This window comes from Rhinolophus sinicus, chromosome 4 (genome assembly GCF_057876585.1).
Source record: "Rhinolophus sinicus isolate RSI-liver-muscle chromosome 4, RSI-T2T, whole genome shotgun sequence".
NCBI lineage: Eukaryota > Metazoa > Chordata > Mammalia > Chiroptera > Rhinolophidae > Rhinolophus > Rhinolophus sinicus.
In genome coordinates, this window is record NC_142504.1 from 11220120 (window position 1) to 11233549 (window position 13430).

A 13430-nucleotide genomic window follows, 5' to 3' on the forward strand; every position below is an offset into this window, starting at 1 on the left:
AGTTGTCCCATGTTGAGGTGAGGGGGCTTGGCCTACCTACCCTCACCTCAACCAGTCATTAGATGCAGGTTGTCCTGAGAAAGAGGACATGACCTTAAGAAAAATATTTCTCTTTAGGTGCATGCCAGAAAAAGCTTAGATTGCCTTGAAGTAATTGTTAGTAGAACTATGTTAGAGACGGTTCTGGTGAGGACTCAGAAGAAAAGAAGAGAGCTGGAGAGAAAATTTCTATTGTCTAGATAATACATATACCATCATGAACAGAATGCTGTTAGAAATATACACATTAAAAGCAATTCTGGTGAGATCTCAGACAGAAATGAGCAGTATGCTATTGGGAACTGGAGAAAATTCTATCTTTGTTATAAAGTGGCAAAGAACTTGGCTGAATTGTGTTTCTAGTGTTTTGTGGAAGGCAGAACACGCGAGCAATGAGATTGGACATTTAACTGAGATTTCTTAGCAAAGTGTTGAAGGTGCAGTCTTTCTCCTTACCGCTTGTAGTAAAATGCAAGATGAGAGAGATAAATTGAAGGAATTGTTAAGCAAAATGGAACCAGACTTACAGATCTGGGAAATTCTCAGCTTATCCATATTGAAAAAAAACAAAACAAAAAAAAAAAAACAGTGAGAAAACTTGTGCTGAAGAGAACATGCACCTAAAAACTCTTCCAGCCTCTACCCATCACCCAATTCCAAAGCCACTCTCACATTTTTAGGTAATGTGTTACAGCAGCACCCCACTGCCGTAACAAAAATATCACAAACTGGGTGGCTCAAACAACAGGCGTTTATTTTTCAGAGTCCTAGAGGCTAGAAGTCCAAGATTAAGTGCTGTCAGTGTTGGTTTCTGATGAGGACGCTCTTCCTGGATTGCAGATGACTTCCTTTTCTCTGTCTTCACATGGCCTTTCCCCTGTGCAAATGTGAAGAGAGAGAGAGGTTTCTAGTGTTTCTTACTCTTTTTGTGAAGACACACATCCTGTTGGGTTGGGGTCCCATTGCTATGACATTTAACCTTAATTACCTCCTTAAACCCCGTCTCTCCAAATGTAGTCTCATTGGGGATTAGAGCTTCAAGATATGAATTTGATGGAGAGCACAATTCAGTCCATCACATGGCTTTATAAAGAGAATCCTATATGACGTGTTGGACTATGACTTTCCATAGATCTAGGCATAAAAAACATCTCACTTTGAGCGTAAATGAAGAGAAATCCCAGGATATTGTTTTAGGCAAAGCAGTTCTCTTTATTTCAATAAGCATTTATAGAGAAGTGATTATGAGCAAGATACTGTTACCAGATGTGAAAGATACAAAGGCAAATAAGGCTGAGTTAGAAGGTTCTGCCAACTGCAAGAAAGGAAACCTATTACCTTTCTACATGTCAAAGAACAGGCCTATTTTAATAAAGAATGTTCAGAGAAAACAAAGTATGTCCATGGCTCCACATTTACTCAGATTAAATGGATAGTAGGGAGTTATTTTCTGAGACAAATATCTTGTAGAGAGAAGAAAATGCTGGACAGGAATTCTGAAGAGAGCTGGGCACTGGGGGTACCGATGCCTGCAGATGAAGGTATGTATTGAGGAAGATGGTGTGGAGTGAGAAAAAGAAGAGGATACGGATGGAAGGGGGTTGTCCACACTCTGAGGAAGTATAGTCAACAGAGGAAACTGATGGATAGAAAGGGCTTCATGGAAGCCACATGGTTTGCCCAAAGCGAGGAGGATGAAGGAGGGAGACGGGCTGTGAGACCGGTTCTAGTCATGGGCACTTTCAAAAGCAATAGCTTCTTAGCTTCCTGCTAGGAAGTGACCTCCACTGGCCCATCTTCTTACACAAACTATAATCTTCCCTCAAGGTGTTACTTTTTGCCATTCTTCACCTAGTCCCCATTCCTTGGGATTTCTGTGCTTTAGAGGCTGCAAGTGCACTTGGCCTTGTGTGCACTCCCTGCATATCCTGGGCTGGGGGAAGCAACCTGACAGCTCAGCTCCTCACCTCAGGAATTCTACCAACTGCCTCCTAACGGGGAGCTCTGACCAGCTGCAAGTCCCCAGTCGTGCCTTCTCCACCAGCCAGTCAGCATGCCTTCTAAATGTAAATCAGATCGCATGACAACCATGCTTAAAGCCTACTACAGCTTTCTACTACGTGTGGAGAAAGGATCCTGGCTCTCAGACTCCAGGCTACAGGCAGCCCGGCTGCCCACTCCCACACTTCCTCTCTCTGCACTCCCCTACCCCTCAGGCCCTCAGCAACTCTGGCTGTTTCTGTCTCAGCGCCTTTAGAGTTTCCATTCCTCTGCTTTACATGTTCTTTCCCCAGAATTCCACACGCCTCCCTCTCCTGCACCATTCTGGTCTCACCCACAGAGCCTCCCTTAGCAAGGCCTTGTCCGGTCACCCTGACCACTGTGGCACACTTTTCACCCATATCACCCTCTACAGTGATATCACCCTGTCTGCCATGGCACGTGTCAGTACAGGAATTGTTTGTTTGTTTCTTGTTGTAGTTGTTTCTTTCTGATAGAAATCCTGTCTGTCTTGTTCACAGCTCTGTCGCCAGCACAAGGAAAGTTCCTGGCACATGGCAGGTGCTTCATCAATATTTCTGGCTGGTCGACAGACTCAAGGCTTTTTGGAAAGGCTTTGATGCCTGGATCTTCTTTCCTCCTTCTGCTGTCAGTCCCTCACCCAGGCTCTCCTGATCCCCAGCTCTAAGTGGGACTCCTTGCTATGTTCTCTTTCATAAAACCCCGTTCTTTCCTTCAAAGCACTGTCACAGGCTTTAAATCCCTACGCAGTGATGTTTACATTCTCTCTCTCCCAGTAGACTGTAAGTTCCAGCGTGGCAAACGCTGCACACCATATACACCTGGAGATACATAGCAGGTCCTCTGATAATGTTACTTCATTCCACATCGTTTCATTATGATGTGGATTAAATGCCAGAGGAACATAGCTCTATTTATATCAACCAGCTTATGGTAAAATGGACTTCATTTTGTGATACGTCATTTTGCTTAAAGTCAAAGCACCTATTGATGATGTTCAGTGAGGACTTACCGCGTGTATCTTGGCCACCACATATTCCCTAAGCCAGGCACAAAGTAACTGTCAGTTATTCTGTATTGAATGAATAGTAAAACATTCTGAGTTCCTCCTGGGTTTAACCATGGAGTTGAATATTTTAAAAAACATCTGATAAAGGGTTGATAGATACTTCTCTTTGCGGGTAATTAAGGTATGCTTCTTGTGGATAAAATGTGCTCTTACATTTTGCAGGAAAGCCATCAAAACCCATTCTGATCTAGAAGAAGACATCTGTATGCTTTTCTCCAAAAGGACAATTTGACAAAGGGGCGGGACCTAACGCTTCCTGAGCTGGAGGAGACATACTGGTGCTGCTCTGTGCAGTGGGTGAGAAAAGGCAGCCAGAGGGGTCGTACCTGGGCAGGGAGCCTGCTGGCCCTCCTCGGGAGGGAAGGCAGCCCCGGGCACCACGGCTGGGGGGATTTCAGCACATGAAGCCTGACCATTCTCTTCTTCTGTCCAGTCATAAGCATGCAGATTCCTATTGTGTGCCGGTGGTTCTCCTACGAGAAGCTCAAGCTGCTGAAAGGAACCCAAGAACAAAAAGAGTGGACGACATCATTTTACACCAAACAGCTAACTCAGACTTATGGGAAAGGCATTTATGGTGGCGAATTCTCTCGAGTGGGCTCTGCGGGCCAGCAGCGGATTCTGGCAGTGACTTAGCCCACATTTGGTCTTATTCTCATGTGCAAAATGGGCTACTAACGCTCAGCTCTTATTTACAGGGCAGAAAGAAAGACTGGCAAGGGAGACAGACTGGCACGCATTCTAATCCCGAATCACCATCAGCTAGCCATGTGGCCTTGAGCAACGTACTTCTCTGGGCTTCAGTTTTTTTATCCTTAAAACGAAAGTGTGGGCACAGATCCTAGAATCTGAAATGACTGTACAATCAGGGTTTTCATTTAATGCGCCCTCCCATGGTGGGCGGGATGCAGTCAAACTCCCCACCCCATCGCCCCGTACCAGTCGCATCCCGTCTCTGATCTGCTGAGCCCGGTCTCCTAACTGAAACTCCAGTTCCTCCACCTGCTGCCGCAGGGCCTTGCGTAGATGTTGCAGTTGCTCGGCCTCCTTCCTGCAGGTAAATAATAGAAAATCAAATTTCACAATCACCTCCCCATGCTGTGTTCCATTATTCCTCTCAAAATGGAGGTCACTCTTTGATATTGCTTACAAGAGAATGTCACCTTCTTTATTTCTATCAGTTGTAGATGTAGTATATTATGAGGGCAAATTTTCGCTCTCTCTCTCTCTCTCTCTCTCTTTTTTTACAACTCTATCCCAGAATAATTTACATACCATGAAGTTTGCCTATTTTAAGAGTACAATTCAGTAATTTTTAGTAAATTTGCTAAACTGGGTTCCAGTTTTGGAACACTTCTATCTCCCCAGTAAGAACCCTCATACCCCTCTATATTTAATCCCTATTTCCATCTCCCAACTACAGGCAATGACTAATCTACTTTGGGGACATATACTTTTAATCTATGTGAAAATTAATGCAGGTTTTCAAAACTCTAATAAACCCTGACATTTGTATATTTGCATGAGCCCCATTCGCATTGATTAAAGCTATCCTGCTCGCTAGACCCCTCTTCCCAGCTGCTGCTCCCCTTCAAACCTCAAATACCCTGGCCTTAAAGAGTAAGTGTTGCTATCTAGCAAATGGCTCTCACAGACTCCCATTGAGAAAGCAAGAACAAGAGATGAGTGTCACAGAAAAGCTGGCTAAGTTCTCCTTAGCTCCCAGGTGCTCGTCTGTCCTGCCCTGATTACCTTTCCTTGCTCCAGGTGTGTGGGCTGGTACTTACTTTTATGGCTCCCTTAGATAATTACCTTTCCTCTTCTGACATGTCTCTGGAAAGGAGTGCCTGCTGTCCTATAAGGTGCTGTTCCATTTCCTCTAAATACTCCCGAAAACTCTGGCATAGTGTCCTCATGGCTTCCATATCGTGGACTGTGCACTGAGAACAATTAGAAAGAGCTGAGAAGGACGTACTTCGGGATTCATTGTAAGAGTTTACCATGGTGTCGCCTACCATCCCACTTGGGTTCACCGGTTTGGCCTACTGCTGATGTGCGGGGAAAGAGTACAGGGAAAGCCCAACCTTTGGTTTCTCTGAGCAACCATAAGCCATACTTGGCTGAGACAGGAGAGAAAAAGTTGTTGGGTGGCTCTTGGAGAAATTATGTCCCAGAGACAGGAAGCATCTAGAGGACTATGTATTGTAGGGATGGGAGGAGGCAGACAGAGGAGGGGATGGGGGAAGTGCCAGAGTGCCTGCTTGTGTTTGGAAAAGTTGAGTCTATCTTGTTTAACTTTGTTGCTGCGTACTGCCTCACTCTGAATCTCAATAACACTGAACACATCTGTGCAGATGGTATGTGTTTGATTAGAGAAAGTCTGCTTAGAATATTTTTTATTAGTCTTAGCTCAGCTTAACCCCAGTCCCTGCTGATTGAAATCAGCAGGGTCATCTGCAGCCAGCTAAGAAGCCCTCTCAGAGGAAGGCAGGCCTAGACAGCCATCCCACCCTCCATGAGCTGGAATCCAGAACTGAACTGTTTATCCTCCCAATCCTGCTCCCCGTTGCTGCTGACGCGAATTATTTTTAAAATCTTACTTTCTCTGTATGACTGTGCTTTTTGCCTTGGTTTCCTTATTTAACTATCTCTTGCAGACACAAGCCCAGTCCGTTTTTCAGGCATTCTGCCGATTTGCTGAGTTCTTACCAGCTATCCTTTGTTTTCCAGCCCAGGTTGGAACATGCTTTGAACAGATCCATAATCCTGAACCCCAGCATCTCTACCCATCAGACTTAAATGATATGAATGCTAGTTAGAGCCTAAAGGTCTCCTTACCAGGGCCATGGATTTAGACCCCCTTCCTGATTAGTGTGGCAGAGGCTGATAGTTGCCTACACACTATCTTTCTCTCCTTTATTTTTATTAACAAAATTTTCATATCTTAGGCGCAAAAAAAAAAAAAAAATGTATCTAACTAAAAAACTACATTTCCCAGCATCACTTGCATATAGGAAAGCAATGAGATGGAAGTGGAGGGCATGAAGCAGGGCTTCTGGGAAACTCTTTAAAGGAAGCTGATTTCACAGACCAGCCTCTTTTAACCTTTGCTTCTTCCTCCTTCAATGGAGACCAATCTCACAACTATGTTAATTCTTCCCAGCCCTGTTTCTAAAAAGTTCCAGATTTCTTACCCTTCTCCTCAAAACCTTTGGCCAAGATCCTGGCAAGATGATGGCTATTTTTACTGGAATTGTCATAATGGAAATATTTTCCTAAGAATGATATTTTTATATCATTCTTTTGCTTTTATATCATTTTGCTTGGATAGTTTGGTTTTGATTCTATCCTCTAATTTTTATACTAATTAACACATGTTGTGTAGCAAAACTCTCCAGTTTAGCTTCAGTGTGAATGCATTTGAATCAGAGGGGTGTTTGACGCATTATTGGTGCCGGCAAGAGTGTATGGCTTTTAAAACCGGAAAAGATCTTAGAAACCGTGAAGGACTTCTTTTATGAACTGTTCTGACACAGAATGGTTAACTAACTTGTCCAAGGTCAAAGAAAAGCAGTCATATAGCAAACCCATGTCCCTGGTTCATTTCCTTTCTTCTATCAACAGGGAGTACAGTGTGGATGGCCACATGATAAATGATTTGTCCCTTAGGAATGAGCTGATTGAGTGGTTCTAGTAGATTCCTACAAGGTGACCATGTTCCAGAGACAGTGAGGACATGGAAATACGGTGTTCAAGTGAGCGGAACATTATAATAATTGAATTTTATGTTTCCTCTAGTTATTTTAGGTTTTGTGCTGGGAGGGCATGGGGGGAGGGGCAGGATTTAGGAATCACTGATGATGTGTATTGTGAAGGGAATGAGATGGAAGACTCTAAAACACTGCCATCTTCTGGTCAGTTGGAAACACTACAAATATATTTCAGCTCTAGAAGTACAGTAGTTTCAGAGAAAAGGAAAACTTAAGCAAAAAAAAAGGGGGGGCTGTTTGAACTCCATTTTCCAATATAAGAACTGAGTACTATGTATAGTGCCAGATGGGTACTAAACTAATCAAGGGGGTGGGGATTGCTTCATAAATTATATAAGTGTCTAACCACTAACCATGCTGTATACCTGAAAACTAATATAAAATAATATTGAATGTCAACTGTAATTGAAAAATTTTTTAAAAGGTGGGGGAAAAGTAAAGGAGATAAGAGGCCCAAATATCCAGTTATAAAATAAATGTCCTGGGGATGTAATGGGGAAATATAATGGGGATGTAAGAGGGAACAGAGTCAGTAATATTGTAATAACCTGGTACGGTGTCAGATGGTTACTAGACTTATCATGGTGATCCCTTCTTTAGGCATGTAAATGTTGAATACCTATGGTGCACACCTAAAACTAATATAATATTGTATGTTAGCTATATTTCATGAAAATGTTTTAAAAGAAAAAAGTAGCTGATACACCCACATATATACATACATACACAACAGAATATAATTCAGCCATAAAAACGAAGGAAGTCCTGCCATTTGCAACAATGTGGATAGACCTCGGCAAACTCAAAGAAGACATCAGATTTGTAGTTACCAGAGGTGGGAGAGGAGGGGAAGAGAATAAGATGAAGGTGATCAAAAGGTACGAACTTCCGGTTATAAGTTCTAGAGATGTAATGTACAACGTGAGGACTATAGTTGACACTACGTTATGGCAGAATTGAAAGTGTTATGAGAGTAGATGCTATGAGTTCTAATCATAAGGAAAAATTTGTTTCTTTTTTCTTTATATTTATATGAGGTGATAGATATTAACTAAACATTGTTTTAATCATTTCACATTATATATATAAGTCAAAATATGCTGTACATCTTAAACTTATGTATTGCTGAATACTAATTATATCTCAAAAATATTGGGAAAAAAGAAACCCTGCCCACAAATAATTCTTAAACACTTGACATTCTTGGCTTTTAAGTTAATAATAAAAATGTATTTTTAGTAAAACAACAATGAAAGAGCTGCTTTATAACCCAATATAATGCAAGGTCTGCTCTACTGATCCAAGTCCAGTAAAACATGCAACTTCAATAATAAGAGTAAGGCCACCAAAAAACACTGAACTTTTGAATTGGCTCATATTACCTTTTAAACTTTGTATGCTTTTCTTTTTTTCTTTAAATCTAAACCATAAACATTATAGAAGAATTTACTAGTATCCAAAAATCTTATGTCTGATACATCTTGTTTTCTTTCCCAGAAATATTTTTTAAATTAACAAATCAGTTATGTGTATTCACTTATACATAAGAATTTAATTATATCAATAAACCATTAGCTTAGGTCACTCACAAGGCCACAAAAATGGCATTTACTAGTCAAGCATTTGTCTGTACTGTTACATACTGCTATGTAAGGACAGGGTGGAGGGGGCGAGGTGGGGATGGTTTTCTGAGTCCTCAACCTAAAAGTTCTCTTAACTTCAACACCTGTACGGAGCTCCCATTGTCATGCAAAAAATGGTATCTGTCTCTGCCTAAAATCTTTACTTGGTCCAAGACCTATTGTCTAGATAATGTTTTCATAAATATTTTTTCTAATCCTAGCTAGCACTTAGTATTTAACTTAGAGTCATTTTTTTTTTGCAGGATATTTTTCAGGCCTTACAAACCCAGGCTCACTCACTGTAGATGATTTTTCTCTTTGTTCTTTAGTTTCTTTAAGGAGCTTCCTCTCATTGAAGAATGAAACACCTTATTTGCACTTACTTTTCCACATGTATATACACCTGGATAGGAGGGCAAATATGCACCCCTATGCACGTATGTGTATGCTTTGGTTGTTTCCTTCAAGTGTATGTTTGTGGTTCCTTGGATTTAAATAAGGAGAAATGCATTGTTTTCTCGTATAACCCAATACCGTGTGCATTTCAGAAGGTATATAATGCTAAATCAATTTGATATAAAAGTACTTTTTGTCGTCATTGCAAATTCTAAGAGGAGAGAAGGCTAAGGCCACATGAGACAAGGCATTAGAGGACATGGATGGTGGTATGCACACTCACATCCAAACTCCTATTCGTTTAAAATCTATACAAAAGTTTTATATAGGTCCCCTGTGCTGTCCATCTCTTACTCTTCCCAGCCTACCTTTGTCCCAGAAGCTGCAATCCTTCTGCCTGTTACTATGCTCCCACATGCCACATCCCCACTTGCTCTTTCAGTCCCAGAACCATGCTCCCAAGAATTCAAAGGATGCCCTCAAATCTTATAAACCCTTCACACCTTACATGAAACCTTTCATATTAGTGGTGTCACTGGGCTGTACTAATTGATAAGCCAGGCTCTCTGGAGGCTATGCTTTGCCTCATGGACCAGCCATTTTCCTGGCACCCATAGTCAGGTCCTCCCTTTGAATGACTGAGTCACTCTGGACTCAGGAGTCTCCTTTGTGTGCACTGACTTGTCACAGTCACCTCAACCACACCAAAAACCTCCATAGGTAGGTTGCATTTTCATTTTGTGCCATGGGAAGCTGAACTGCCCTTTCCTCTTTTTTCATGTGTAGTCATATAACTGAATAAATGATAAGCTAATGGAGTATCAATATACAGCTGTTGCCATAGATACTTGATTTCAATATTAATAAATTAAGTGATAGTGTTTCCCGAAGACAATTTAATGCAACAGACTTCTAACTTCTTGTTCTAGGGATATATGCTGGTTATTTCTCTTCTTAACACAATCAGTAAGTGATTTATAATTGTTTTTAAGGGTGGTAGTATCCAATTATGGAATATATATCTGCAGCATTTACACCAAAAGAATGACTTTGGGTAGGTCTAGAAGGACCATTTCTTCTGGGGTTTTTAACACAATTTTGATTGTTTTACACTTCATTATTTTTAACAAAATATAAAACTAAACATGGTTTAATTTATATGTCACTGTAAAACTTATCTTCAAATGTAAATTAGAAAAAGGATATGTTAGACCGACAACCTGGTTATCATCATGAAAACTGGAGTAACTAATTATAGGATTTAATCATTTCCTCCCCCCACAGCCTCTTAAAATGTCACCTTCTCTAGTTATCTTCCATCCCTAACATTTTTCTACACGAACTATGTGGGCAAGTAACTGTTTATTTCCTTAGAGCTGAGTTTTCCAGCCTTGACGCTGTCAACATTTTGGGCCAGATAGTTCTTTGTGGTGGGGGCCGCCCTGTGCATTGTAAGATGTTTAGTAGCATCCCTGGCCTCTACTCACTAAAGATGGTAGCACCCACCTCACTTGTGACAACCAAAAATGTGTCCGAACATTGCCAATGTCACCGGGGGCAGGGGCAAATTATCCCCAATTGAAAACTACTGCCTTACAGCATGTAAAGTCCCTTAATAAATATCAGTGATGATAATGATGATGATGATGGTGGTGGTGATGACTTATTATGCCACAGGATTTGAACCTGGGTCTTTTGATACTCCAAAGGACCCCAGCTGAATATCAGCCTTTGTGCTTTTCTCCCACTTAACTTCTGGATAATATGCCCAGAATTGATCTCCATGCCTTCTTTCACTAGTTCAACCCTCATTACTGACTCATTTAAAAATGTTCCAGATGCTTGGGAATCTTATAATTTGTAAAAGAAATTAATGTAATCAATTATTTTATATTTCATGCAATCATTTTCTATGTTTATGTTACATTTATGGAGATTTCTATATGTTGAAGTACCATATAGTACTTTGTCTTACCTTTCACACAATCATTTTCTTGCGTTACTATTATACTCATATAAATGTAGATATTTTAAAGTTGAACACATCTTTGTTTGGAGTGTATTGTCTAAGAACCGGATGTCAGCTAAACTTAAATTTGAATCTGAACTTACCACTTAGTAGTGGTGGGATGTAGGGAAAATTACTTGAACTCTCTCAGTTCTAGTTTTCTTGCCTGTAAAACCGGGAGGACTTGGCATGTATTAGGGACTCAATAAATATTTATGGAATTAAAAGAATGGGAAGGCAATTTGAAAGGCACCAAAGAGTAGGCACTCTGTGAATCATAGTTGCCTTCACTTGCCTTCGAACAGCTGTGGTCCTACATTATCTGTGATATCTTTTCTTTCCCACTCATGTAGAGAGTAGCACAGTTTCATGTGTGATACTCTTAACTTTTTGAATCAACGGCTAACCTTGACAGCCTACATTGTTTCTCGCTCTGAGACCTGCTGAAGATGGGGTACCGGAAGGACTCATTAAACGCCTGTTGATTTACCAGGGCTGAACAGGAATGAGGGGCATTCAGTTCTCAGTAACCCCAATGTCCACTTTTACAAAAGCTTAGCAAAGGTAGATCAAAAGTCAATATATTCGATATGAGACGCTCTAGATTCAACACCTGAACACTAACAAAACAGTAACAAAAATTGACAATAAAAGTAACTAGCACACCATTAGCACGGCCTAGGGCTTTCTATGGACTGGGCACTGTGGGGACTGAGCGTGCTGAGTGCTCTATAAGCTTTCTGTCATTTAATCCTAAAACAATTCTGTTGCAGTGGCATGAATGGCCTCCCTATTTTACAAACCAGGAGCTAGGCACAGAGAGATTAAATGGCGTGTGCAAGATTGCATAGCTAAGTAAATTTAAGACAGAAGTGTTCAGTTAAACTGGAGGTGAGGTTCAGATACATTAATGTTTACAAACTTACATATGAACTTACTCTATATTCCTCTGTAAAATGGGGTTAATAATAAAATTTGCCTTCCTTCCTCCACAAGGCGATTGGAAGTATCAAAGGAAGAAATTTGTGAGAAAATACCCTAAACAATAAAGCACATGATATGCAATGGAAAGGTATGCTCTGAGAGCTCCCGTTTGGAACAGGAAGGCTAAACGTCATCCCTGAGGTGTTTGCTGTTGCTACCTCTGCCTCCCCATCATTACAGAGTTAATACTTACAGAACACAGCTCCCTCACTGTAGTGTCCTGCAGGACTTTCAAAGTCTTCATGACCTGGGCTTCCGGATGGCTATGGGAGAAGGGGCAATGCCTGCAGGCCGAGGCCACAGGGCTGGGGCTTTGTCTCTCTGAGTGGCAGTGGGCATGGTGATGATAGCAGACGCAGCAGTGGGCAGGTAGAGCATGGCAGGTGCCCACTGGGTAGACACTAGGGAAGCCTGTGTCTAGAGAGACAGATCTGGCGAGGGGCTGGCACCTGGGCTCACATATGTAAGTCTGAATGGAAACGTCATTGAGCTGTCTTGCTTCTGTCCCCAGTCCTGGTTCTGTTGTGGTAACAGGGTCACACACAGTGCATTCTAAAACTGTTCTTCTAGAATCAGTCCCCAAGGCTATAGCATTCTGAGCAGCCGATGCTAAACAGGAGGACATCTGGATTTTCACAGACTTGGAGATAAACGCCTTTGAGTCAGCATTTGGAGGAAGATTTCCCATCTCAGATTCTGCCCCACATGGTATTTGACCCCTAACACTACACCTTGGCTTCTCTTGGGGAGTAGTACCTCCAGACAGCTTATCTAGGTGGGGAATGGACTTTCTGGGTGTTTGAATAAGGTCACTGGGCTTGGGGACATGCGGTGGTGGACTTGCTCGCGTCAGCAAGCTGTTGTTGACATGAGGACAGAGGTTACTGCTTTCTCCTCTTGTTGGGGCCTTGGAGTCATCATGAAGGAACTTGTCTCGAGCTTGATCAATCCCAGGTGATTTTTGAGGCTCACGGTGGTGGCTTTGCGCATCCAGCCCCCCAAGTCCCTCAGGCTTCAGAAACCCATCATTCACGTCTGTGACATCAGTCGCCATACACCCAAGAGGATGATCACATTTGGAGGAAATCATAGCTGCACTGGCCTCGTGTGCAGTTTGGGGCATGGGCGGGTGCTGCCTCAGATGGCTCTCTTTCCTTGGGTGTTCTCCCCCCGTGGGGGCCTTGTCAAAGGCCATATCTGGGGTCAACACTTCTGGTGTCCCCTCCACGGCCTCACACTGAGACGCTTTCTCCACCACAGATGTTGAGGCCTTTGCTTCCAAGATGCTCCAGTCTTGACTTGAAAAAGATGTGCTCACCACACTCTTGGAATCAAGCTCATCTGACGCTTGCTGGCAGCCTTGGGATGGCACAAAGCGTTGGCTCTGATCCACTGGCTTTCTACATCCGTTCTCACCAGGACTCTGGCTGCCTAGCGAGCAAGGCTTCTGTGGAAGAAACAAGGATGGAGGCAAATGGTCAGGAAGGTGGGGGCGGCACCAGGTTTAAGAACAGTATTTT

At 42.1% G+C, this 13430-nt stretch overlaps 1 protein-coding gene across 3 annotated transcripts in view; it reads right to left on the minus strand.

The window, feature by feature from the left end:
* Positions 1-725: 725 nt before the first annotated feature.
* ITPRID1 (ITPR interacting domain containing 1) overlaps positions 726-13430 on the minus strand; it is a 103947-nt gene continuing 91242 nt past the window's right edge. For 2 of the 3 annotated variants that reach the window (XM_088797667.1, XM_019726208.3), the window contains exons 11-15: positions 12104-13357; positions 4943-5070; positions 4070-4181; positions 3457-3622; positions 727-916 (exon numbers count right to left, since the gene is read on the minus strand). In XM_088797667.1, the coding sequence (XP_088653793.1) occupies positions 828-916; positions 3457-3622; positions 4070-4181; positions 4943-5070; positions 12104-13357 (1749 nt within the window). In that variant the 3' untranslated portion in view covers positions 727-827. Of the gene's footprint in view, positions 917-3456; positions 3623-4069; positions 4182-4942; positions 5071-12103; positions 13358-13430 lie in introns of all 3 variants that reach the window. The other variant, XM_019726210.3, reaches the window with a different exon arrangement.